This window comes from Ciconia boyciana, chromosome 6 (assembly GCF_034638445.1).
Source record: "Ciconia boyciana chromosome 6, ASM3463844v1, whole genome shotgun sequence".
In the NCBI taxonomy this organism is placed as follows: Eukaryota; Metazoa; Chordata; class Aves; order Ciconiiformes; family Ciconiidae; genus Ciconia; species Ciconia boyciana.
Genome location: NC_132939.1, coordinates 30404021 through 30431589, shown reverse-complemented (window position 1 = coordinate 30431589; position 27569 = coordinate 30404021). Strand labels below are relative to the sequence as shown.

Below are 27569 nucleotides of genomic sequence, written 5' to 3'. Positions count from 1 at the left end.
GTGTCAAAATTGACCTGGGATCTTGGCCGCAAGTGGGAGTCTCAAGAGGCTGCAGAGCCTGTGCTGGTGCTGCTGCAAGTGATCTGCTCCTCTGCCACCCCAGGCACCCGTGCTGCAAGTTACGTGGCCCAGTTTAAGTGCCTCTGTGACTCCAGACCTCATATTGCCATGCAAATAGTACTGTTGAAGGCTTCTGTTGTTATAATGGCATTGGTGAAATACTATCTTGCCTTCTGGCCTGCGGCTTCCTGACTTCTGACTCACCTGCACCACCGTTCATGATGCACAATATCACGTTATCAGGTAACTTCCTATTAATGCTGGGCTATAGCTGCTTTTGCATGGGAGAGCTGTTTAGCTGGATTTCTTCTTTCTTGTGATGTGCAGATCAAGCATGTATAGTATAGCGACATAGCTGCTTGAACAGTCAATATTGCTTAATTTAATTTATGAAATCCGCAAAAGGCTGAAATGCAGAGATTGTGGAAAGGGTGGGAGTTGAGTGGTGAGCATGGCATATTATCTAACTGGATGGGTAACTTTTATTCTTGAAGAGCTGGAGAGAATCCACTGTCATCAAACTGAGCCATAAAATGACTTCAGAGCCTGAGCTAAGTGATGCGACGGCTGTCGTGTTCAGCATTTTAACAGCATGAGCTGAATCTCTTGTTTCAAATCAGGTAGTGTTACTTCAAGGTCATTATCATATAATCAAAGTGAAATAGATATCTCTTGTAATAAGACTGCTCCACGAAATAAATAAACAACCCAACAAAAAACCTGTAGCTGTGAACTCATCACACTTTTTTGCATAAATGATCGTACAACCTAAAGCAGGAACTTCTATGTATTCGATGCCTGAGTCTATGAAAGACCAGACTAATTATAATGATAATTTGAAACTTTATCTAAGGCAGCTCTTCTCTACAGGACAGTTTGAATAGTCAAATATTTTCATTAGAAATGGTTGAAAGTCAGATTTTTTTTTTTCATAAGAAGTCCTGCTGCTTCAAAAAGGGGTTTTCTGTCTGACTTAGAAACTTGGGAATTCTAAAAAGTAAAATAAACAGTTTAAAAAAAACTTATTTTAACTAAAATTTATCACTATTGAATAATAGCTGGTTTTAGTGATTTTAAAAATGTTTAATGCAATAGCTGGATTCTGTAATATTTTAGTATTTTAGTAATGGTACTAGGTACTTTTGTTATTATGTATTGAGTGTTATTGCAGAAAAATAATGTGAAATTATTCTAAAATGAAAAAGAAACCAGACTTGACTATTTTAACATGAATGTTTAAATATTTTGGAAAAGGTTCGTATGTAGTTATTTGTATTAAAGCTTGTATGGGTTTCTAACATAATTTAACTGAAAGCAGCACTTTCACTAAAAAACGTTTCAATAACAAAAGCTCCTGCTGGCTCTGCTTACCCTGTCACATCCCTTATGTAACAGAAATAAGAGGGAAGAAAAGCTACAAGCTGTTTAACTATTTGCCACTGCCCATGAGACCCAACTTCCACGTTACAGCTGTAATTTGTAGTGAACTTGGCGAAAACCCTTGCAGTTGTGCTCCTGGCTGGGGGAGCCGGTAGGAGCTGGAATGCTGCTGTTCGGATGTTCAGATCACCCCACTTGGTGCTGCCAAAGCGCAGGTATGGATTTTAGGACCAGAGAAAGTAACGGTAGATATCAGTAGTTGCCATGTTCTGTTAGGTCTTCTCTAGTTTGTGAGGGTTGCAACTGCTCCAGGGTATCCCTCTGTGTGTGGTTATTAAAACTTTACAGTGGTGGATAACTATTTTATTTTGGGATTAGCCTGATAAAATGTTTGATCCATCTCCTCCTTTTCCCTAAATCACTGTGGTATTAAAAAAAAAAAAAATCTTCATGTGGCACAGAACAAGTGCATAATTTGTGCTTTTGAAATCAGTGGGAGGTGGAGCTATGAGTCAATCTATACAGCTTTTCTTCCCTGCCTCAGTTGGTTGGAAAATAGCATGGTCCACGAGCACCTGCCAGCTGTGAGACATACAGACTGGACCATTACAGTGTTGTCTTTTATGAAACAGAGAGACTAATGGGATCGTCAGCCTATTCACCTCTGGTAAGAGAAAATCAGCACTGGGGCAGGAGGATCTGTTTGGCTATCTTGGTTGAGATTCATCAAAAGCAAATGCTTGGGGAATTTTGATCCTTAAATGTCAAACGGGTCTGCAGTGGGCAGGTTTATTCGTAAGAGCAGCAGATAGTTGATCTTGGTGAGATATAGATGTATCCCATCATGAGGAGGAGAAATGGTAGGGCCCCCTGCTATTGCCATGGTGAATCTGAGTAGAAACTGAAAACTAGGAATTGTTGACTGCTGGGTTTCATCACTGGCCCCTCTCTTGGCTCCTTATCCCCAGGATTGGTTCATCCAAGCAAACCCGCACAGGAAGATTGGAATCGGGAGGAGGAATCGTGAAAGACCACACAGCGCTGAAGATGAGGTACTGTATAGAGGGCAGCTTCTGGGTTGCAAGGAGCGGGCTGCAGGGTATGAACAATGGCCATGCTACCTGTAGTCTTCCATCAGCCTTTCCCATCTCTCCCTAAGCTTAACTGTTATTATGAGAGGTGATATTTCTAATGGTTAGTTAAGGGAATATTTGTTTCTTCTGTGAGTGTGCGCTCTAGAGTGGAAAATATTCACTATGACTTAGGGGTTGGGAAGGTGAGGAAGGTGATGAACTTGTGGTTTAGATGCTGGGCAAAGAACCGGGAGAGCTGGATTTTAGTCTTGATTTTACTGTGACATCACTATATGACGGTAGTTGTACCTCATAACACCAAAGGCTCAGTCTTCAAATTGTTTTTCCTTTGCTTTATGGAGGCAGATCAGCAGATAAAATGGATTATTCAGTGTCTGCCACTTAATATAATTCTGAACACTAATTTTTATGAAACTGAACTGGTAAAAGATGTTGGAAGGTACTGAATGTGAGACACATGGCATATATAACATTTTTTCCCTTTTCTGAATAATGGCTGGTTGAAATGATATTAAATGATAACTTAAAAAAACCCCTAAAAGTTGTATGTTGTGTTTCCCCCCCCCGAGTTTCCTGAATCTGCTCCCTAGCTGTATTCAGTGCAGAAGGTATGAGGCTAACTCTTTGCTAGATCTGGGAGAGCAGCAAACTCACTACCTGCTAGCACTATGGAATAATAATTGGTTTTGCGTCTGCGTATTTTCTTAGTACTTCAGGCATCTCATTAATAAGTTTTCTTCAAACTCCTGGATATGGATGGCACTAAAGCTGAGGGTGAAAAATTAATCCTCTCTATTTGGGATGAAAAGTTGAGCTTTCAGCAATTCGGATCATCTACTCCATTCTCATTCTCCAGAAACGTTGCTGCCAAAAATTCTGCTGAGGTTGATGGGTTTCTTCCAAACCTGCTGGTTTTGTTCAAATGGCACTTTCTGAGATAAAACTATTGGGTTGAGAGTTTTTCCAGTGGGTTGTAAATAGCATGTAGCCTGGTGACTTACTGCTTTTTAGATGGTTAATCTGCTCCTGTCAGGCCACTGGCGTATCAAAATAAGAGGTACACAGGGAGGTCCTAAGGAGACAGTTTCTCAGAAATCATGATGCTTTGAAGATTTAATTGCTGCTTTCAATTTAATTAATGGAGCTACTGCTTCTGTATGTAGTATTTCACTTCTGAGGTTCTTCAAGATTGTCTTGTTTTTCCTGTAACCAAGTATAGGGTTGTGTGTAGCTGTGATGGGGAGTGGAGGGAGAAAACAAAAAATGGAGAGGGTTGTGGAGCCTTCAAGCTATTCCCCTGTAGAGCCCTACACTATGGGATGTCAATATATTGCTATAACTCAGTGCTTCTCCTTGGTGAATCAATCAGGTCAGCCTAGTGTTTTCCATGCGAACATATTTTAAAAATAATTTATTATGCAAAAGTCCTGAATAAAATAGGGCATTCTGAACGATCTATTTGTGCTTTTGGGTTTTTTTTGTGTGTATGTGCATTCATATGCAATTATAACTTTTATTCTTGCTTCTTTGTGTTTAATTGCGTAATCTAACACACTGGCAATTTTACTCTCATCCTATCAAATCTGTAATTTGGTTTGTGTTGGCAATTTTCCATTTTCTTACATTGTTTAGAGATTTTGTGATTCATGCTTGCTTCAGTTCTGGTTTTCCTCCAGCTCCTGGTTTATGTACATATATCAGTTCTGCATGTTGTGGTAACATAGTTTCATTTTGATTAATGTAGACCCTATCTATGGATGACAGGTTATCTTTGCTCAGTGTTACACAGAGACAAAAAAAAAAAAAATTAAAAAAAATACAGCTGGTTCTGCCTTATGTCATGTCAAATTTGCAGTGAAATGCTGGAGCTGCCTTCTAGGGAGCTGGACCTGCGTGTGAAATGGAAGAATGCTTACCCCAAGCCTCTGATTTCAGTCTTCCTCCTGCTGGTGTAACTGAAGAGCTCTGGAGTCCCATACTAGGCTGTTCACTTCTAGAACCGTTCTCTCCCTCTTTTAGTGATTTATTTCCTTTTAAGGGTCAGGCATTTTGGTATGGGGAAGGATGTTATAGTGTTACATATCCCACAGCCAGATTGGCCAGTAGCAGTGATATCTTACCCTCCATTTTATAATGCCCCAGTCATCTGTCCTGTTCTGCAGTAATGTTACGTGGCAGATGGGCAGCAGTCCCTGCCAGAGGAAAGCGGGCGTCCCATGGTCCCCAAGCCAGCACACGGGGAAGTGCTGTGCTGTAATCTGTTGCACTCAGCCTGAAATTTGAGGAGCAAACGCTGTAGTTTGAAGGTAGTTGGGTTTTACAGGGGCAATTATGGAATGACATTTTTTGTGAAAACTCTCTTGTGGTGTTTCTTACTACTCCCTGCATCAAAACTTAACCTCCAAAACCTGAATCTCTAGAAAATTTAATCTTAAACACAACTGGTTAGTAAACATAGCTGGAATCTGACTTTATATGGTGTCAAATCACAAGAAAGAATTTCTTCTCAGAAATTGTCTCAAATAATTAAAACGAAAACATATTCACTGCATTAATGAGAGAATGGCCTTTGCTATGCTATAGGATAGGCTGTGTTAGTTATATCTGAGTTATTTGCTAATAATTAAGATATTTTTCTCATTGTTCTGCAGCCAGAAATGCCTCAGTTGTGCTGGCTTACTGTAAAAATTATAAGCCTGAGAAATCTCCGCAAAGCAGATCTGTGTAAGTATCACTGATGGCATGTTTATAGGTTAGCAAGAAAATCACTGTCCCCTGAATTTAATGCTCTTGTACATCTGTTGCTTGGATTACAGTAATGTCCAAGTTTTTTTGGCTGAAGAAGTTGTATCTGTTTTTATTTTCATTTAGACTCAATTAAAATAATTTAGAAAACAGTTAACAATGGAAATGAAATAGAATAGAAATTCTATGTCAGGAAAGAAGTTATCCTTCCCTTCACCGGCTGCTCCATGATATTTCCCTTTCCCCAGCTCTTCAGTGCCCCTTTATCCACAGGTTGCCCATTTCCCTTCTGAAAGGGGCACCTTTGTGAAAGATACAGGAAAAATCAGTAGTTGTGTTGGGTGCTGCTGTGTTTCTGTCTTCATTGCTATATCACTGTGGATGACTTGTGCATGACAATTAGAACCAGGTCAAAAAATCCCCAAAACTAAATTCATTTTTTTAAAAAAGTGAAGTTTCAGGAAGTGAAGTCGTATATGAATTTGCTTGGAGCCTGGCAAATATTTGAAAATAGAATTAAAAAATCAGAAGAGCCAGAATACTTCAGTTCAGTACTGATGAAACTGAATATTATGGCTTTTGTACTCAAATAAAATTAGTGGTTTAAAATTGACTTTTTTTTGGAATGGACATAAATGTAGATAGAAAAGTTAAATAACTCTAAACCCAGGTTGTTTTCCTTTGGGTCTAATGAAATATTTAGGACTCCTCAGAGGTTAATCGTTTTTCCCCTGACTGGGCAAAAGAAATCATAAAAAAGTACTGCTGTACTAATTATGCATCTTCTTGTTAACACAGTGAGCCAAACTGATTGCTATATCAAGCTGTGGCTGCCAACAGCTTCACGTCGGGAAGCCCGGACAAGAACTGTACGCAACTGTAGAAACCCTGTCTGGAATGAAACTTTCTACTTCATGATACAAAGTGAAGTAAAGGTAGGATCTGCACCTGTGATAGTGAGCAGATGCTTTCTAAAGGAAATACCTTCACCTCCTGTGTGCAGACTTTTTGTGAGAGCCTTGAGGCTTACATAGAGGCTTGAACTCAGTTATGCTGAGGAATAGGATGGTAACGGAAAGAAAGCGTCAGAGACAGCATGAGAGATGCTGTTTCCTAATAGCAAGTAAATATTTAAGCCTTGGTATGGATTCTCTGGTACACTGACTGGTCTCTGTCGTCTTCTAAGCACTAGAACCCAATGAATTAGATGGGAGGTTTTATAAACTCTTCAGAGGATTAGTTATATTTTCTTATAAGCAACTGCGAAGGCATTTTTCCTGTATGTTGCCATGAGCTTGTAATACCTGCTTTATACAGTAACAGTGATGCTGTTTGTAAATTATAAGAGGTACCATAACTATATGCTGTTTTTTAAAAACCTAAAAATATCTTTTCATACTAACCATTCCGTCATTAAACAGGCATATTTTCAAAAGCCTAATAGTCTGTAAGAAAGCAAACCATAAGTCTGACTTACAGACTTATAATGGAACCATGCCTATCCCATGCTTTGAATGAGTGTAAGCTCAGAGGGTTATGGATCATCTGGAATAAAGTTGAATGCTTCTTTCTGTCCCAGAGCAGTTGTAAAAAACTGTTAAAAGTGTTTGTAGAGTTAGCAGAAATAGATTAGCGGTCAGAGTGCAAGTGATACAAGGTCTAGACGTGGGGTCAGCTTCCTATGGCTTGATAGTGATGCATCTTCTCACGCTGCTATGGGTAATCTGAGCCCTGAGGAATTGCAAGAGGAGTCACTACAATTTAAATCTTGTTAAAAGAGTTTTTTAATGTGCTTTACCTTCCATTTGTAAAGGGCTAAGAGTTTGCCCTCTATTACTACTTTCTGCTGATATGCCAAAATTTCTCAGGATAGTAATTTTGAATCCACAAAGGATCTGATGAACAGCATGTGTAATCTCTGCTCTGTCCAGTGCATGTTACCATCAGGCATGTCACTTATGTCGCCTTTCTTTTGAGCTCTTGGTCATTGCCATATCTGATGATTTACCTCTTCTAGGGTTAGTCCCTGACTTCGCAGTCTGAGCCACAGGGGCTGTGAACTGAGCTTCACGCTGTCGCAGGAGTCTGGCCGCATTGAACAACGCGAGGGCTGCGTGCTGACTCTTGCTAGACCTTCTTTTTGGACTCAGTAGTCCCAGAATATGGCATTTACATCCTTCTCTGCCTCTCTCCTCAGAACATCCTGGAGCTGACAGTCTGCGATGAGGATACTTTTACACCAGATGACCAGCTTTTGACTGTTCGCTTTGATGTAGCTAAAATCCAACCTGGAGAAAAAGTTCACCTGAATTTTGAGTTGAATCCAGAGGTGAGAAATGAAAAGATGAGTGAAATTAAGTGGACAGATAAAATAATACTCTTGATCAGAATTTTGTCGCAAGTTACTACCTATATTAGAGTTGTTCTCACACACAAAAGAGTTTGTTAAAAGGGCCTTATTAAAGCATGAAGTTACATGCTCAGGGTTTAGGAGGGGTCAGAAACAGTCACCCCTCATGTGATTTGCAATTAGATGCAAAATGGCTTTCCTATTCTGAATCTTTTTTGAGATTTCAAAAATGCCTTTTGAAAGAAGCAGAGAGAGCAAGAGTCAAAAATGATGAAGCTGATGGTTAGACATCTCGTCGCTGTTGTAGGAGACTGACAGAGCAGGATGGGAACAAACTTGGCCCCCTTTCCAGGCAGCTGCCCTGACCTTTGTCCAGTAGCTCACCAGGCGTACCTCCTGTCAGCTTCACCAGGGATTTTGCCCTGTGCTTTCAGGCAATATGTTTGGTAAATGACTATATATTGTCATGAAAATCTATCTTTTTTTTTTTTTCCTCCTTCTGATAAAAAACAACTTTTTTTTTTTTTTAAATTCCCAGCAAGTATGTTTATGATCTTTTGTTACAGGGTTACAAATTTCTTTTATGGGGACTGAGCCAGCACAGAATGGATAGGGCTTCATGAATGAGAATCTCCTCAGTATTTTATTCTTTTCTTCTAGGTCAGTGTGTGACCTAGGAGTTTTATTTGCTGCATATGTCTCAAAGAATATTGTGTTTGGTTGTATTAAAGAGGGGATAAAGAATTTCTTATTAAATGTTTGGTGGGTTAAGTTGCTGAGAGGACAGGTGGAGAAATCACACCCATCTTTTAAGAGAGCAAAATATGTACTCAGATTACTTTCTGCAAAATGTAACACCTTCTCTGCTTGGAGGCTGTGTAGTAATGAGACCAGGGCTTTTTAACACTTCCGACAAGGGCTTGACTTTACAGTTTCTAGGAATTGTGTGTGCTCTGTTTATTTCTAAATCACTGTGTCAGACAGGGTGTCCGGAAAACACTCTTGCCTGTTCTTTATATTACTATTGCTTTGGAGAGTGTTTATTAACTAGTCTTCTAGAAAGCCAATCCTTACTAAGGATTTCAATATACCTGCTCCAGCTCGCTACGGCCTTCCTTAGAAAAAGCCTCATTTGACTGAGATCATTTGAGGTGTGATTCAAGCCGTGAATTTGCTCTGAGGCATGTGCAGAGTTGGCTTAACCCATTGGCTTAGCAAGGTGGAAGTTGGGGAGGTAAGACAAGGTGACCTGTGTCTCAGGAACGTCTTGGTCAAGCCGTCCTTACTCAGATCACGACTCCTACTCAGGTGCCCATGAGGCATCACGGATTATGGTCTGTACATGGATTTTTAGAACACTTAGGGTTAATTTGTTTTAAAAAAGTGACTTAGTAATGGAACATGCCTGGGCAACCTTAATAATAGGCAGTACTGCCACCTCTGCCCATAATGATTTCTTTCATCTATCAAGGTATCTCAAAAGGAGGGCTGAGGAGGCTGGATGGGTAATGTCAGAGCATCAGGGTTGCTTCCTGCTGTGCCTCTTACTGTGTGGTCTAACAAGCCTTTCCATTGCTTTGCTCCAGGTTTTTCACACACAAAAATGTGAATGGGACTTAAAAGAAATATTATCTGTGTGAGTGTGTGTACAACAGCATAAGAAGGACGGGAACATAAGGCAGGCGCAATTAGGCAGATGTTACGAGCCAGGGTCTCCTGAACGCTGTTTCTGCTGTTCTTTGGACAAAGTTGGAACAGGCCATCAGTGAGTTTGGACAGTACAGACTGGTCACAATCTGATGCTTGATAAAGTCTGTCTTGCATCTCTGTAAGGTGACTGCTTTCTAAAGTCCATCCCTCAGCCTTCTGTTAAAAACTGTTGCAACCACCCTAATTCTCATGAAACGGAGACTTTGGGAGAAATAAGCAAGCAGAACCACCTGTGCTGGGTTACATGCCACAGATCCAGCTCTCAGAGAAGCCAGCTGAGATGTCTCATTTACTGACATGAACCAGTAAATACAAAAATACTCACTTTTCACCTTTACTGTAGTGGGGATTTTACCTTGGCAGCTATCTTATCAGACTTGGCATGGTTTTCACAGTGTCTTCACAAAGTTAAAGTATGCTGCGCAGCCAGACAGAAGGGATATTTGGCAGTAAAGGTTAGTTCTTCTGAATATGAATAAAAAATTTTATCGTCACTTGTCAGAAAGAGATTTATATCTTCCACTAATTAGTGCTTTCCTCCCTGTGGGTGATATAGAAGATCTCTCTGATATATGTTTTTGTGTGGTATTTCCTGCATTGGCTGTGTCCCATACAGACTGATCCAGCAAATGGCTGCAGTAAAGTAATAGAGTTATTCAGTCCCTCTTATACTGTTGATGTGTTACTCTTTTCTGTTGCTATTCCTTGCTCTTACACTTTTCCCCCTTTTTCATCTTGATTTGGCCCCTGTGAGCTCTTTCCCTCATTCCCCTTCACAGCTTCAGTCTTCCCTCTTCTCTCTTCTTCCCTTCACCCTGGCAATTTTCATTTTCCAAGTTGGTCTCTTCTCCCACCTTTTTTTTATGTTTAGTCATTATACTCTGCAAATTCTTTTGTTTTAACCCAGACATACTCACCACCTAGGTCCAATTATTCTCGAGTATGTTCTCCTACGTGATTCACCTGTTGTACCTCCCTTCCTTGGCATTGATTGACCTGTGTCTCATCCTACTAATAAATGAATAACGGGACCTTCACCCCCTGTTCCATGATACTTACTCTCTTCTTCCCCTTGGGGAGGACAGTTGGTTTGTAAACAGTAGAGCAGTGGAGAGACATGAAATGAAAGGGTGGCCAAAGAAGGCTCCGTCCATTTACATTATGATGCAGAGGGTGTGGGAATAGCAAAACCTTGCAAGGAGGTGTTATACAAAATCATCAGAGCTCTATCAAAGGAAAAGATTTATTAGTTCGTTTTCCTTAAATGAAAAATAAATCTTATTTTCAGAATCAGGAAGAACTAGAAGTGGAATTTCTACTGGAAAACATGTGAGTAAAGCCTAAATGTTACAGAATTTGTCATCAGAAAATGTCACATTTTAGAGAGTGGTAGTGCAGCACTGGGGAAGTGGCTCCATGTACCTGTGCTCAGACATCCCATCTGGGCATCTTCCCCATAATCGCTTTTCTCTCCTGAATCTGGTGAAATCCCTCCCTGAGTGACAGTCTCACTTACTATTTATAGTTGAGGGTGGGTGTTTATTTTGTAATTCAGCCTAAGGAGAGATGATGTTGATCAAGGGAGGTAAGAAAGAGGGAGTGTCCCTAGGAGCTATGGGACTGTGACCAGGCAGTGAGCATGAGATGGAGGTGAAAGAAGTGCTGATGGCACTTGGCAGATAGAAAAACTGAGCTCAGAGAACTATTTGCATTTAGAAGATTACTGCTCATATACCCACTCTTAAATAAACCTTTTCCTTTTTGCTTTTCAGTCCAGGTGTATCTGAGAACATCATTACTAATGGCGTACTAGTGGTAATTGTTTAATTTTTTTATGCTTATGATCTTATGGTAGGGCAGAACTGAAGGATGTAGTTGGAAGAACTATGCCTTTAGGCATAGCCTTTACTCATTTTCAGATGAGACACAGGTGTGGTTGTAAAGTTTTGAATACGGTCATGCTTGTTGTGCGTTCTCTGTTGGGAGAGGCTTGGACCAGTGCTCTGCCACAGTGCCAGTGAACTGCTCACTGATGAAATGGCAGTAAACAAGGAAACTTGGGAAGGGAGTGAATCCAGTGTCACTGCAGAGTTTATTACTGAATGACTACCTTGGAGCTGAAGGCTCTTTTCACACCATGTCCAAAGTACTGTGCAATGCTCCTGTGCTGCTACTTCCTCCTGTGCAGCACTCTCTTGGGAAGTTTCAGCTTCATCCCAAAGGTATTGAAGTACAGGCCCATCTGTCCAGTTCTGCAGAGTTGTAGGTGTCCTTCAGCTCACTCTTCTGTAGACAAAAGTTAAAGCGTGGCCTAGATGGGGAGAAAAATGTCTTGTGTTAACTGTTGGGGATTTAATGTTATTTAAATTTAATGGGACAGATCCTCAGCTATCTTAGTTCCCTTGACCACAGTATTGCCTGCATGATTTATACAAGAGAATCAGCCTCTGCAATTTCTTCATGTTCACAGGACATCATGGCCAAGCCTGGTGTTTCTACAGGACCCCTAGATCCTCAGTGAGGATCCTGAACTGTTTCTGTGACCGGTGATTTTTTGCTTATCTCTTCCAGTCTCGTGAAGTTTCCTGTTTGGAAGTACATGTGAATGAAACAAAAATGAAGAGCCCTTACACAAGTGAGGTTATCGATTTAAATTGTTTGTCACTGCCTTTTGTGCCATGGGAGATGCAGCTGAATCTAGATAAATATTTGATCTGTTTGTATCAGTATTAGTCTCTGTTTATATCAGGGCTGCTTGGGGATTGAGGTGTTTCGTGAATTACCTACTTGCTAATAGTGAGAATCCTCTGGAGCTGGTGTGATGGTGTAGCTTAAGGGAAACTGTGGAGGTGGCTGGGAGACTCAGAAACATCACTGCAGTGTGATGGAACTGAAATACCTGTGATGAGAACAGAAAGTAAAAGAGGGGAGACACAACTATCAGGAGTGGAAAGACTACGGTAGAAACTCGGGGGGTGTGAACGCTAGTGGCATCCACTGGTATAACACATTCTCTCCATCGCTTGGCAGCGGAGAAATTGCAATGCTGCACCGGCCTTTTGCTGCTTATTCAGTCTGGCCCTTGTTCACACTGATTATGGGGGAGGAAAAACATTGTGGCCCAAATTAATGTTGACTGCACTAAGGCTGAAACTTTATTTGGGGCATTTTTATTTGTTATTTTTCAGGGCTAGATGCAGTTAACATTTCTCTGCGGTTTGCTTCTTGTTCTTAGGGAGACATTTCATGTTCACAATGAAAGGATCCTATGAAGAAACCCAGGATGTTTCCATAGGTCCTCGCTGCAGATGGGGAAGCAGTGAAACCACCATGTTCCACTACGTCAAGCACAGTCAACCCAGACTGCACATGACCCTGCCAAAGGAGCATTTTTTCTGTGCTGTATGTTTTGCTTGTGGATGGTGATAACACCTAAAGTAACTTTTGGGAAAAGCATGATGAGTTAGCCCTTTGGTAAATTTGTACTTATGGGTTGTAAATAATTTTCTCCTTATAACAATTTTTTTCCCATTTTAATTCAGCATGGTTCAGCTAGGAGGGAAATGGAAGTAAGTAGTCCCCTGGCTGTGCCTCTCCATTCTCTGGACTTGGGAAAGAAAGTGACAGTGACGAGGGTGAGTAACCTTTGATGGCATTTGGAATTATTTCAATAAGTGTAAGCTATATCTATGTGAGACCTGGTCCGTTATTAATTTTTTATTAAAAATGTACTAGCTGAGTTATATGTACGCTCAGCTCTGCATACACACTTGGGAGTATAACTATTATTCAGGGAAAAACTACCATATTCAGAATTGCTGATTGCTTTAAAAGTATTTTAAAAGCAGGGTCCTAGTGATGTTTGTGTTCAGAAGGCCTGAGAAGAGACCAAAGATTTATCATTAGACTATATATCTGAATAATTGCTAATACTGTAAAACTCACTTTTGCAAACTTTCAATTCTGTTTAAAATTTACGGTGTTCTCATTCTTGATTCTCAGGGTGAATCTTATGAAGTGTCTGTGAAGGAACGAGATGGGTAAATCTTTTATTTCTTTTGAATGATTACTTAGGCCATCTCTTATCCTTTCATAGTATCATCTTTAGATGAAAGGAAGCTACAGCTTAAACTAGCTCATTTTGAAACCAGGAATAAAGATTGTAATTGGTTAAAGAATACTAAAATATGGGGAACGGTTAATAAAATGATACATGCTTTTAAATTGGTTGGTAGGAGTTCAGCATACACTAGATGGTAGGTAGTCATGGGGTATAACCAGTCACAATGTTTTTCCTAATGTTGATGCTTCCTAATTTTGATACTTAAGAATCCCTCTATCCTGTAACCTTTATCTATAATACATACACTTTTATGTGTAACACTTTTCTAAGATGTTTCTAACACCGTTATGCATTTACCAGTCCTCTGCAGGTCGTTTTTTAATGAAACAAGCAGACAGTAATTAATTTATTGACTGGCTTGCAGTGATTTTTCCGAAGGGCAACATTACCCCCTACTGATTAATTAGCTACATTGCAAGCACTAATTGCAGACTTGATAAATCAGAGGTTTTTACTGAATATTAATTATGAGTCACAGAAGGGACAAAATAACCTTTTGGCTGAAAACCCACTGAAACAGTAGCCCTATGAAAAGAGAAGTTATAGAATTAGTGATGCATGTGATATTCATAATCACGTACAGATATGAAGGGATACACTTAAGAAACATCTTCTGACTCAAGTATTTACAGCACAAGTTCTTAGTAGAGGTAAGCCTAACACGGGATTAGGGTCATTTTGCCTAAAGCATGTTAAATTTAAGTAAGTGCTTAGGCCTTCTCTGCTCTTCAGGAAATACATACATAGCAAGAGAATGTGAAGAGGTGTCCAAATTTCAGAGCTCAATGTGAAACAGCTTGAATTCAGTTATGTTCCTTGTTTTTCATCAGCAGAGAATTTGATTCATTTAACTTCCTCATGATTGCGTGAAATAGTTCAGGACATGATTCTGGTCTAAAATCTCCACAGGAAGACAGAAATACAGGGCCTGTAATATCCATATACGTGCTTTCATTTGCATAGGGGAACCTTCATGTGCATGGAAGTAGCCTTTCTTTAAACTCGTTTATTTTTGTTGCTGGTTTTGCTTGATGTCTCAAGCAGTAGCTCTAGAAATGGCTTACAGGTAACATGTCTTGTTCTGTTCTTGTGCTCTAGTCGCAAGAATTTAGATTTGCGGTTGGGGTTTGATCTGTGTGCTGAGGAGCAGGATTTCATCTGTAAAAGGAAGAAGGTGGTTGCTGCTGCTCTGAAAAATGTTCTTCATCTAGATGAAGACCTGCAGGAGGATGAGGTATGTGGGACAGCAACTTGGGAACTTAAAGTATTCTGTCCCACTTTGACCAAAGTGGATGTGATGTACCTGCATGACTACCCATATAGCTCTTCCACATCTTCTAGACTAAAATGTATAGACCAGATTGTCACTTGCACCTAAGACCATATCCAAGATTTTTTGGCCCAGAGGATAAAAGACGAACTGTAGGGAGGTCAGTTATAGCTCCTTTACTCTCTGCCAACCTCCACCCTCACTCAGGGGCACCCAAAGAACGTATTAGTTGAGATGAACATATGTACAACCAAGCCTGGTTAAATTTGGTTGCTCGGACTGAGACCATTTCTCCTCAGTTTAGCACCTCTCCCGTACTCTGCTGCTACACAAGGCTCACAGAGGAAGGCTGTGACTCTCCCTTAGCACACTGGTACAGTAGCATCTGTCTTGTGTGTTTTTCAGTATGTTACCTCTTTCTTTCTCCTCTCCTGGTTATCCCTGGACGCAGAGGTAGCTGCTCTGTTACGGGAGGACAGTAATCTTTTATGGGGCTGTGGTGCTTGGAGCAAGAGTCAGGGAGACACTCTTCTGCAACTGGGAGAACGTGCCTGTGTGGGACTTCCCCCACTGCTCTGCTCTGCACACCCATCCCTTGATACTGTGTGCAGGACAGCATTCATCAACCAAGTCAAAGTGTTCATGAACTTAAATAACAAGTAGAATAGGACTTGTTATTATTGAATGAGAATAAAGGGTTATTGAGTTGTATTAATTAAAAAGCAAAAACCCAAACCCCAAGTAGTTGGTAAAATACAGTGAAGACAAGATTAAAGGTAATGGCAAGATATGTTCCTAAACCTGAATAAATATGTTGTCTCGGTTTTTGTTAAGTGCTACCTATGGGGCAAAGGGAGGATGGCTAAGAGAATTGCTGCATCCCTGAGGAAAGGAAGACCAAATTACATATAGCGTTGATGTCAGGGAAGGGGGAGGTAATCTGGGTAACAAAGAGGATGTTAAAATAAATCTATAAAGCTTGGCACTGTCTGCCTGGAGAGTAGCAAATGTTGTATATAAACTTAGAAAAAATTATGCAGGCAGTTTTTGCTCTGCTCCCCTGACCTCAGTTATACTCAGGATTTTAAAATGTGTTTTGAGGGAAGGATGTGAGGAAAAATGAAAAACATCCAGAAAAGACTCCTTACAAATCTGAAAATAGATTATGCTCTACAAACAGATTATGCCTTACAGCTTCTGACTTAGCAAAGCATCACTGATCAGGAAGATGCTTTCAGCATACGCTAAGCCCCACCAAAGTTTACACAACTCAAACACACACCTAAGCACTGCCATGAAGAGGGTGAATTGAATCCAAACCTACCTGAATCAGGGTGTTGCTGTTACTTTTGTTGCATGCCCATCACTTCTCTATTTCGTCTGGTGGTGAACAACTCTGTGCCTCTGTGTATTGAGCAGGTGCCAGTGGTGGCAGTCATGACCACAGCAGGGGGAGTGCGGTCCATGACGGCTATGTTTGGCAGTCTTCTGGCTCTCCAGGAGTTAGGTGTTTTGGACTGTGTCTTGTACATCAGTGGTTTATCTGCCACAACATGGTAAGGAGAGTTGGGCTTGTGTTTGCCGTTTGTGTTAGCAGAGTGATAACCTGGTGAAGCATATTGCCTTGCTGCTGAATTTTACTCAACATGGCGCTGGGACTTGGCTTCCTTTTGGTGCTCACCCATTTCTTGGGACCGCTCAGTGCTGTAGCCCTTTTTGCTTCTAGCTACAAGAAACAAATTGAGTGAGAACTAATGTATTTCTATAATTGCACTGAAGTGTTTACAGAAACTAGAAGAAAAGAGCACAAGCCAGGACGGTTTACCTGTCTCCCTGCAGTTCAGTGTAGGTGACAAACCCACCCTCAGCTGTTCTGTGGCTCAGACACGTGCCTTTCTGCCTTGCCATGCATTATGCGTTCTCCTGGGGGCTGGACTTGTTTCTGTCAAACTCAGTGCCTGATGCAGAGAATGGGTGGGAAATGTGGTTATTTTTTTGATGAAAACTGTGTATGACTCAGCTCCATTTCTCATTTCCAGGTTACCTGGCAGAAAAGATTCCGATGTTAACATGGGGGGTAGAGGTGTCTTGGTGTTTCACTTTGAATGAAAAGTGGTTATTTATGGCTATCAACAAGGGACTGAGTAGGGCTCGGTAGGCCAAAAAGCTGGCATTTTCTTGGGAATGTAAGAAATGGGGATTGCTTCCTGGGGGGAGAAGTAAACCTTTTGATTGCCAGTGCAGACAGATCAGATGTTAATCATGAGTCAGAGAAGATGCTGCAGATGTGCAAGAGAAGCAATGCAGCTGGAGTCCTGGGGATTTGAATCTCTGACAGGATGCAGACCCAATCCCCAAGCATGCTTGAGAGCAATGAAGAAATGAAAGTAGGGAAATGCTGTTCTCCCTTCCTTTGTGTATCTCTTGGGTTATCTAGTTGCATGTAACACTTCAGAAATCTTACAATCACAGAAATCTTACAAATATTACAAGAGTGTAATATTTGTCTGGGTCAACTCTTACGTGGCTCTGAAAAGGAGAATTTAAAAAAAAAGCCCTGAGAAACATGGAGTGTCATGCACACAATGTTGACTGCCTTGCATGACTAGCAGAGGTCTAGGGCTTTAAAACATTGTGCCTCTGGAGGGCTGCTCTAAAAAGATACATGAGACAGACCTAGAACAAGTGCGATGGGGATAAGAAGGGATGACTGGAATCTGCCCGAACTCTGGGAACTGAAATCCCAAGCAGACCGGCCCTGTGTGTGCCAGAAGTCTGAGGTGACCCGCCTGCTGCATGCCCAAGGAGAGGAGCTCTTGCACTTGTCCAGGGCAATGTTTGCTGCTAAACTCCTGCTTAACATTTCACACAGCATCTGAAACAGCTGAGGGAACTGGCCTCAGACAGAAGGTGCAGCTTGAACCTGGACAATCAAAGGGTAATTCTAGTACAAGCTTGTGTTAAGTTATGGGTGTTGCTTTATTACTCTTTTGAGTCAGAAGAAACAAGCTAGGATGATTTTGAATGTATCCCTGCAGCAAAAATATCGTTGTATAGTCTAAATTCTGCCTGAGCTTTGAACTGCTCTTCCAATGTAAAAGTTGGAGGGTGAGAGCCTCATATATCCTGAAGCAAAACACTTCTGTGTGGTATAAGCCCATGAATTGACATGTACCCAGTGATGAACCACAGTATGTTTCTTTTTACCAGGACCATGGCAAAGTTATATGAAGATGCAAATTGGTCACAGAAGGATCTCAGAGGGCCAATTGGTGATATCAGGAAACATGTGATGAAGAGCAAGCTGCACTGTTTCTCGTTGGATCATATGAAATATTATGAAAAGGAGCTTTGTGACAGAAAGCAAGAGGGGCACAAGCTGTCCTTTACAGATTTATGGGGACTCTTCATTGATTGTATGCTACATCATCAGGTATTATATATCCATCCCTTATTCCAGAGGATTTCTAACTTTTCATGTCTAATATTCTGGATTCAGTTATAGGAAAGGCTCTCAAAACTTCTGAGGGGTCTTTCTTTGGCTTTTTAGAAGAAAAATAACACAGTAAGCCTAAAATGTAGGTATCTAGGGGAAATGTCTGAGCATGTAAAAAGTCAAGGTGTTAATGAAATTGATTTTCCATCTTTAATTTCAGATCAAATGAGCATTCTAGTAACACACAGAGGAGAGGTGGCTCTGATAGAGCTAAATTCAGACATTGCAATATATAGCCATACCAGCAAACAAAGCTGTATTGAATGAAATGCGGCCTGGTTGACTTTTATCTGTAGCACCTCCAAGGTAGCTAAATATCTTTATCTTTCCTTGAAGCAAGTCATATCCTAGTGACTGCGCAGACAAGTTTCTCACATTTTCGCTCTATCCCCCATTCCAAGATTGCCGGAAGCATCAGTGATAATGCTTTGGCGAAGGCTGATGACCATCGCAGCAAGTGTGATGAACACATTTGTGTAGTCAAAAAACTGAAGTACACAGAACAAAATCTGCTGAGGTTTATGAGATGTTTCATTGATAGTCCATGCTTAGATACCGTATTAAGTCCATGCATCATGTTCATCTTTTACAATGACTTCTGTTCTTTATAAACAGGAAAGTACTCACAAACTCTCTGATCAGCAACTGACAGTAAATCAGGGGCAGAATCCACTGCCCATATACCTGTCCCTCAATGTCAAGGATGACTTTAGCACTCTGGATTTTAAAGGTAATGATTATTATACACACTTCTGTAAATCTAAGGAGTTTCCTTTTAATGCTGGGTGAATGCCAAAAGCTTTTACTGTAAGTCCAAGCTAATAAATCTTTTAAATAATTTCTTTTGCCTCTTTCTTCACATCTGGGTTCTGACTTGGATGAAAAACGTGCATCCTAATACTACGGTAGGGAGATACCTGTGCAAAGACACTGCCCTGTGAGGGGTGGAGATGCCTTTTGCTGGCAGCCTTGAGAGCCACCACTGCTGCTCTTTCTCTCTCTTGTCCCCACCTACTCCTCACAGCCTCTTTCAGCTGCTGGGGTTCCTGCCCAGGCAGCAGTAGTCCAAGAGAGTTGTGAAGAGCTGGGGGAGGAGAAGGGAAGATGTGGAGGGGAGTGAGAGTGGGAGGCAGCTCCCAGCAGCCAGAGAGGGATCTGAGGAGGGGCAATGCTCTGTGCCCTGATCAGTGATGCTGATCACTAACTATTTCCAGGGCGTTTTCTGGCCCAAACGAAGGAGGAGAACCTGCAACTGAACCTGATCATCTGCTTCTAGGCACAATCTGCAGTCCCAGTGTGTTCAGCCAAGGTTTGGGTGGATTTTGGTCAGAGTTTTTTTTTTAGCTTCACAAGGCAGTGATTATCAGAGTCTAAGAATGAAGGGTAGCTTCATTGGTGTCATGCTGACTCAGAAGAACTAAAAACAACACATCTTGCACAGGGCCTTAGCAATTGGTGAACTTTCAGCCCCAATTTTTTCTTCCTAGTACAGAAATGGACCTGAACCCAAAGCTGAATGGATTTTCACAGTGTTAGTGGAGGAGGTGAATTTAGCTTTTGCATTCACCAATCTAACATGCAAACATTGAAAATATGTTTGTTTCAAAACATGGTGGTTTGAACTGTCTGTCACCAACATGCTGAAGCTACAGGCCTTGTTCTTCCAGATTTTAATTCTCTATGCTGTTATTTTTACATGTGTTCAGGTGGCTTCAATAAGTCCTTCTTGATACCTTATTTGCAGAGTGGGTGGAGTTCACACCTTACGAGGTGGGTTTCCTGAAATACGGGGCCTTTGTTCGTTCAGAGGATTTTGGTAGTGAGTTCTTCATGGGTCACCTGATGAAGAAGATCCCCGAGTCCCGCATCTGCTTCTTAGAAGGTGATTTACTATCTCAGAAAAACATCACCTTTACAACCACATAGTTGGCTACACTGGTAGCCTCTAATAACTACTGGTCTGAAAGTAGTAATACTAGTACACCAGATAATGTATCTGATGCAATTTAAATCTCAAATGAACCAGCCAAAAGTGACAAAAGAGGAAGCAAATTCTTGAGACAAATGCAATTAATTTGCTGAACTTCTTAGGTTAGACCAAAACAGAACACACGCATTAGAACTGATCTTTTGAAGTACTTAAAATCATGGTCTGACTTTTATACACAGACAAGTTTCTAAAATGGCCTACTCATAAGCCAGGCATTATGTGGAATGACATGGAATTTGATATTCATACTAAAATTCATAATACTTCATAACTGAAACAGTGCTGATTTAAACAATCACAGAGACTGAATCCAAGTAGGTTGCCATAGCTGTGCTCTAAAAATTCGAAGTAGTATTAAGTATGTTTTAGGGTTTTTTTTCTTTGTTTGTTTTTTTTTTAATTTCAAGGCACATGGAGTAATATATTTTCCCAGAATTTTATGGATGCTGTCTACCTCTCGGGTCATTCAGAGGACTTCTGGCACAGGTGGACCCGAGGCACTGAGCATGACATTGGTTAGTTATTTGGATTACTTTTCACTTGCATCTGCATTGTCTTCACACTTCTCTGAAATGAAACCTGACATTTGGTAAAGAGTTTGGGTTTGTGTCCTGTTTCTGGGTTAGGGGACACCAAGCCTTTGGGAATGAAGGAAAACCAGGAGAGAAAGAGTCGTGCTGGAAAACAGGAAAAAACATTGCACTGCTCACTGTGCAACATCCCTGGGGAGTTTTGTTAGTCACGAGAGGGGTACCATGAGTCCTTTGGGGAGGGAGAGGCCAGACGGGAACAACAAGGTGATGCTGTGACACTGAAATCCAGCTCTGCCCAGAACAGTCTGCATGTTGGTGCGTGCACCCATCACAGACGGGGCCGTGGTGGTTTGGCTGCCCAGCCCCTCTTTCTTTGTTATTATGAGTATCAGAGAAACACTCTAAACAAATGCAGACATATACCCTCTTCTCATTCTTCCTACAGAGGAACACCCTGCTCTGCCCAAGAATCCTCATGAACAGACAACTTGCTTGTCCATTCCCAAAGGTCGCCTTTCCAGCACTCTTCGAGAAATGATGACCGGACGGCCAGTGGTTTCAACTTACCATAATTTCCTCAAGGGCTTGCAGCTACATAACAACTATTTAGAGAATGAGAGCTTCTGCATGTGGAAAGGTAATAGTAAATTGTTTTAGATGCATCTTTAAAGGTGATTTGAGTGCTGATACTTGCTGAGGACAAATATTTGATAAGTTTTAGCATAGAGGCAAATTTTGATTAATATTATTTGATTAATATGTCTGCGGAATTGGTTTTGCTGAGCCCCAGATTATTTACTGCTGGTGTTTTTTCTGTCTTGGAGAAGCCACAGCAGGCTTGCTTGAATTCTGTTCTTCCTAGGAAAAGCTGCAAAAGAATGACTTAGAGCTTCCACTGAAGCTAAATAGCCACAAATTTACACCAGTTGAAAAAGCAGCTTAATATATAACTTTGGATGAAGCTGAGTCTCAGAACTGCTCCCTCTTACTGATCTCAGAGTTGAGCTATAGATGCTAAAATTGTGTCAAAGACAAATATTTAACTGTGGGCTTTGTGTCAAAGACTAATATAAGTGTGGGCTGTCTTTTCTTTCTTTCCTTGTTATGCTGATTTGGAAAAAAAGTGGACTTGCTCCTGCAGTAATTGATTGATAACGTAAGTTTTTGACTTTCAGACACAGTGCTGGATTCTTCTCCCAGCCAGCTGAATGAAATGGGTGACTACCTCAAGCTGGTAGATACAGCTTTCTTCATCAACACCAGCTGCCCGCCCCTTCTGAGGCCAGAGAGGAAAGTGGATGTCATTTTGCATTTAAATTACAGCGGAGGATCACAGACTCTGGTGATGTTTTGAAGTAGTGATTCTTTATCTGTATGACTCCAGCAGCTGAATTACCACATTTCTTTCTCTCTCTCTCTCTCCCCCGCCCCCCCCCGAAAATGGTCTGGTTGTTATTAAGTTAAATTATCATATCAGTGATACTGTTCAACACCGTGACCATAATGTCACTGTCTTTATCAGGGCTATTTTCAGTAGCTTTCTGGGACACACACATGGGCACAGACACATAGAAGATTACTTATTCTGTGTATCTGTGCAGATTTGTCATTGGGGTACCAAGTTCCTCAATAGTTAGTTAAATAACTTTTACAGTGTAATTAGTTAATACATAATTTTGCTATTTTTGAATGAAAATTTGGAGTTTTTCTTTTATGTTTGGCTCTTGGTGTTTGCATAAGTTTGTCAGGCTTTCGTTTTGCTGTGTTTGAAGAAACATTGAGGGGCGTATACGATTGAAATTAATGTAATTTCTTTGTAGGAGGACATGAAGACATTGATTGTTAGATGCATTGAATGCAAACACTCAAGAACCCGTGATCTGAGATACCATGTGTAATCAAAATTTCCTGATCCAAATCCTCTACTGTGTCCACTAAATTACAAAAATGATCTGAATTTCATATAAATTTCAGAAAACAGTAATCTTGCTTTAAAAATGTACAGTCTTGGCAAATCAACCAAATTTCTATTACCCAGGATATATTAAAATCAAGATGGTATGCTTGTTCCAGTGCATAGTTAGTTTTATTTGTAAACTTATAAATCAATCACAGATTGCCTAGTGCAGCAAAATATCAGTTATGGGGCTTGGGAACCTTATTTCAACCTGTGTGTTGCAACTCTCCTCTTTGTTGAACCAGCCACTGGACCTATTCTCAGAGTACTGTTTGGAGCATGGGATCCCATTCCCTGGCACGGAGCTGAGCGAGGAAGACCGGGAAAACCTGAAGGAGTGCTATGTGTTTGAGGACAGCTTAGAGGCACCAATCTTGGCCTATTTCCCACTGGTGTGTGATACCTTCAAAAAATACAAGGCACCGAGTAAGTTAACTGCATTAATCAATCATTTTTTAAGGTTCTCAAATCCAGTTTATCCATTGAATTTGTTCCTCTTCTAAAACAAGAGACTGGCAAGCTTCTCAGTTGGCTAAGTTATCATATTCCCAGTCCTGTTGTGATGGATATAGTGTTGGCCAACTAATCAGGGATTGAACTGAAGAGTTTCAAAATTTAAAGCGTGAATAGTTGCAGCTTGAGGCAAAACCCCTCATCTGGCATCTGGGACAGTTTGTGTGGCTTTGATAATAAAAGACAGGAGGCAGCTACTAAGTTATATCCACTGGTAGCTAACACTGTCACTTAACAGTCTTGTAATGAGATACCATATTTACGTAGTTAACAGAGCTAGAACCCTCTTGTTACTTTGTTTACATGAAAAAAAATTGAGAATAGGAAGTGCTGAAAACATATAATGAAGCAAATGATTTGTCAGAGTAATGAGCTGCTTTGATATCTGTCATTTTTGAAAAGTTGCCAGATTATTTTCTTTAGTTCAGCAACAGAATAAATAGTGATTTGTTTGTTTCACCAGAAAAACTACTTCGCAAATTCAGTTTCAGTTTACAAATACTTTTGCATGCATCAACTCCAATTTTCTTGTTGCTAATTTAGTATGATTCAGGACACTTTTGTCAAAAACTGAACAAAAATCCATGTACCAGCTTATTGGAAAAGACCTCATGTAGTTCATCATCTTATTTGTCCTGCTGCATGTGCTTAAAATCTCAGCCACCTGAGAGGGAGAATTCCCTATCCAGGAGCTTCCTGGTGTCATTTTCTACCAGTTGCTAAATAAGGAACTGTCATCTCAGTACCTGATGGAAAAGTTAAAAATACAAAATTCCAAATCTGCAAAAGTGAAATATTCTGACAGAAAACTTTAATTTAGAAAGGAAAGCATCTTGCATGGAAGAGTTGTTCTGCCAGTCAATTCCGGATCATCTGTGACTGTAGTCAAGCAGTGGAGTAGTGGATTTTATTAATGCAGCAGATGTAGTATCTATACAGTAATTAAATCTTGAACCATTTTCCGGAGATAATTCAGTTTCTTGTGGCTGTTACTGTGTATTTTACATTGCCTGGTAGGAGTCTTCCACCTCAGTAACATTGCTGTGTTGAACTTTGCTATGTTCTTACTTCAGATGTGGAGCGCAGTCCCACGGAGATGGAGCAGGGAAGAGTAGATGTGTCCAACTGTACTGCTCCCTATGGCACTGGTCTGCTTACATATACTGAAGAGAACTTCAACAAGTTGCTGAACCTGTGCAGCTACAACATCCTGAATAATAAACATTTAATTCTTCAGGCTTTGCGAACTGCAGTGGAACGCAAGAAGCGATTTAAAAACGGATCGTCACCTCAGTCGTCTAAACTCTCTTAAAGTATATTTTGACAAATCTCATCAGGAGGAGATATACAAATGTTTTGGTAATGGACTAATAAATATTGAGGGAATATGAATCTGTACAGAATGAACATCCATATTAGCTTGTTAAAAAAGAAAATTATGTATTTTATTCAGTACTGTGTGTGAGGACTAACACTGGTTCTGGCATTAAAGTCATTGGCAAATCATGATTACTTTTAAGAATTCCCTTCACTGTTTTAGGGAATGGAAAGGCAGTTGTAGAGCTATAGGGTCCTATTTGGATATACAGCCCTATAAGAATGAGATTTCAACCTCACAAAAGTCTATGCCAGATTTGGATGCAAACCTTGGTGGTACATGGTCTTTGAACCACAGACAAAAGCAAAGATCAAGCGAAGCTTTGCCTTGTTCACAGATCTCTGCTTGTGACAGTAAGGAGTAAACCAGATACCAAAAATGTTTGCACCAGGAAAAGGAAGGCTGATAAATGAAGAATGGAACTGCACATGATGTCTTCTATTTTCTCAGTATCCATCTGTTAGGCAGAAGTCTAACTTTCAGTGAATTTACCTGCTTGGCTGTCATTGCACTGATTTTTTTTTTTTTTTTTTTGGATGCACTGATACGTTTTTTGATGGACTACCCCAGAGTGATCAACATATAACAGCCTGATTTTTCTGCCAACTGTCTGATGAAAAGCATCTGACTGCATCAATTTTTGCTGAACTTTTCTCTGAACTGTTGCCTACCAAGTAGATTTTGAAGCTCAAGATAGCATTTAAGGTTTCAAATCCTACACTTAGTAGGTTTGGAAAAACAGTTTTAACAGCCTAGCCTTTGGCCATAACCATGTCTTCATTTATTAATCTGCTGCGAGCTCACAGAAGTTTGTGACGGCAACAAAATTTGTGATACCAATTCCCTCGACTTCTGCAACGTTATGATGATCAGTGTGTAGCTGCTGCTACAGTTTTCCCACTGCCATCCAAAACAAAGACAGGGGATTTTTCACAGATTTTCATATTAATTTTAGATAAATGCTTGTTTAAGAAAATGTATTTAACTGGTCATTCTTAGATCTTATTTTCTCTTGTATATATCAATATACATACAGTGTAATAGCTACCATTCACATACTAAGTACCCATGCATAATCTTATTAAAAATAAGAGTCTTATAGATGCAATCATTGAAGTATTTTTTTTTTATTAAGTTCTGTGGATTCAGCTCAGCAGTGAGCTGATCTGGGAAAAAATGTTTCTTGCTTATGATACCGAGAAATCAAATATTGAGGGAACAAAGGCATCCATGAGGTTTGCTAACGACCTTTGAGTAAGGATAAAAGAAAAGCTGCCACTTCAACAGTGGAAGAAGAAAAATGGAAGGAAACTCTGCTTTTAAGAGTGCAGATGACTGGCATGATAACGAGAGGTTTACAGGTCCAAATACTGATATTTGCAAACACCAAGGTATTTGTTTCAGTAACAGAGTGAAGCACTTGGCTAGCACTGTATATGTGTCTATATTTTCATCAGTCTTTTCTATTCCCCTTTGCAGTCATCTCATTCATCACACTGGTGTGAGTTTAAAAAAAAAAAAAGAAAGTGCATCCATCTGTATGCCGGCAGTATGCCCACATTACTCTGGAGCGTGGCATCTTGTGTCTCCCTCTCATGTGCCATGGTCAGAAGGTAATGGGCTCTGTCATCCAGTCTTACAGATCTCTGTTTATTAAGCAGGAGATAACAACATACTTTGTTATCTCTAAGACAGTCCTTTTTCTGTGCATCAGTTCAATTAACAGGAGATAATGCTAGCAGGGATCTCCTGTCAAACTCTGCTGCAATATGAATCAAACCAATAAAGTTTCCCTTCATAAGAGGAAACTGTTGGCAGTAACCTTTGCATCTCCTTTTCACGGATCTAAGGTGGTCAAGTCCAAAAACTCTTTTCTTTTTCTCAGTTACTGATAAATCTTTCTTTTTCAACTCTGCCCTCTTAACGAAAAAGCCAGTTTTTCACCTTCTTTTCTTGTCCTCGGTTAGGATAATTTGATGTCATGTCTCACCAGTAAGACAGCAATAGTTTTCTGTGAGCAAAGAAGAAAAGGAAGATGTCACTCTGACAGCCCAGTTGTGTTCATAAGTTTATTTTTAAACAATAATGAAATGGGGTTTTAGAAATTTGATTAAATTTTTTTGCTAAGTATCTTTTAAGTATTTTCAAGATTTTCAAGATTCATTTTTACAGCTCCAGGAAGATATAACAGAGGCAGTGCAGTCTGTGCCTGGTGTATTCCACTGACTGGTTTTTGGTGGTTGCAACACTTGGCACTGGGCCTTCAGTTTTACTCACCCAAGGTGTGGTGATGATGTGTGGTTTCGGCAGCAGATCCAGAAAATTAGGATGGCTTAGAATGAGCTGAGGAAAGGGAGTCCATTTTAGAGAAATCTGGGCCTGTTGAGCAAGCCACTGAAAAATTTTAGGCTGCCCAGATTGTCTACCTTAGCAGCTCGATATTTTGACTTGAAGGAAAGTGTTTGAGTTGGGACCTGGCTCCAAGGATCTAACACCGCATGAGGACAGTGATTTCCCTGGGCTCACCAAGCTCAGTGGTCTTGCCTTGGTGGCTTGTGAGTTTTCTCCACAATGGACTCATTTGGTTCCTTGTCTGGGGAAAGAAAGGCTTCTTTTTCTGTCCTATTAAAACCTGCTCATGTTGTTTGTATTGCACGAATACCGCAGAATCCTGCCTGTGATGTGATGGTGAAAGGCAGTGTAAAACGACAGGGGAAGAGATGTTTGTTCAAGTGGCTTTCCAGCTATTAATAAAAAATAACAAAGGAGAGACATTCAGTATTACTGGTGATATTTTTTAAGGAAGGAGCTGAGGCTCAGTGACATATCAGCTGGATTTTTCAAAGTGATTCAGCATTGGCATAATTGTTCTATTAAGATCCAGGTAGGTCAACAACAATTTCTTTTTTTGAAAACACCTATTTATGACCTGTCACACAAGCTCTGCTAAATGTAATGGCATGATCCTGT

The 27569-nt window shown here is 40.5% G+C and overlaps 1 protein-coding gene across 1 annotated transcript; it reads left to right on the top strand.

The window, feature by feature from the left end:
• Positions 1-2080: 2080 nt before the first annotated feature.
• On the top strand, positions 2081-24533 carry LOC140652927 (cytosolic phospholipase A2 epsilon-like). Its single transcript, XM_072864371.1, has 21 exons — positions 2081-2107; positions 2409-2492; positions 5186-5258; positions 6078-6214; positions 7477-7608; positions 10628-10668; positions 11112-11154; positions 11911-11974; positions 12575-12741; positions 12882-12974; positions 13342-13379; positions 14561-14696; positions 16152-16288; positions 17943-18165; positions 18844-18958; positions 19973-20110; positions 20626-20733; positions 21197-21388; positions 21927-22093; positions 22954-23134; positions 24295-24533. Exons 1-21 carry the CDS (start codon positions 2081-2083, stop codon positions 24531-24533), a joined length of 2535 nt encoding a protein of 844 aa, XP_072720472.1.
• The last annotated feature ends 3036 nt before the right edge of the window (positions 24534-27569 follow it).

Excerpts from the sequence above, each read along its gene's own strand:
- LOC140652927 (XM_072864371.1), top strand. The coding sequence starts at position 2,081 with ATGGGATCGTCAGCCTATTCACCTCTG. Across the intron at positions 18,166-18,843 it reads ATTGTATGCTACATCATCAG|GAAAGTACTCACAAACTCTC; the intron begins GTATTATATATC and ends CTTTATAAACAG. Across the intron at positions 18,959-19,972 it reads TAGCACTCTGGATTTTAAAG|AGTGGGTGGAGTTCACACCT; the intron begins GTAATGATTATT and ends CCTTATTTGCAG.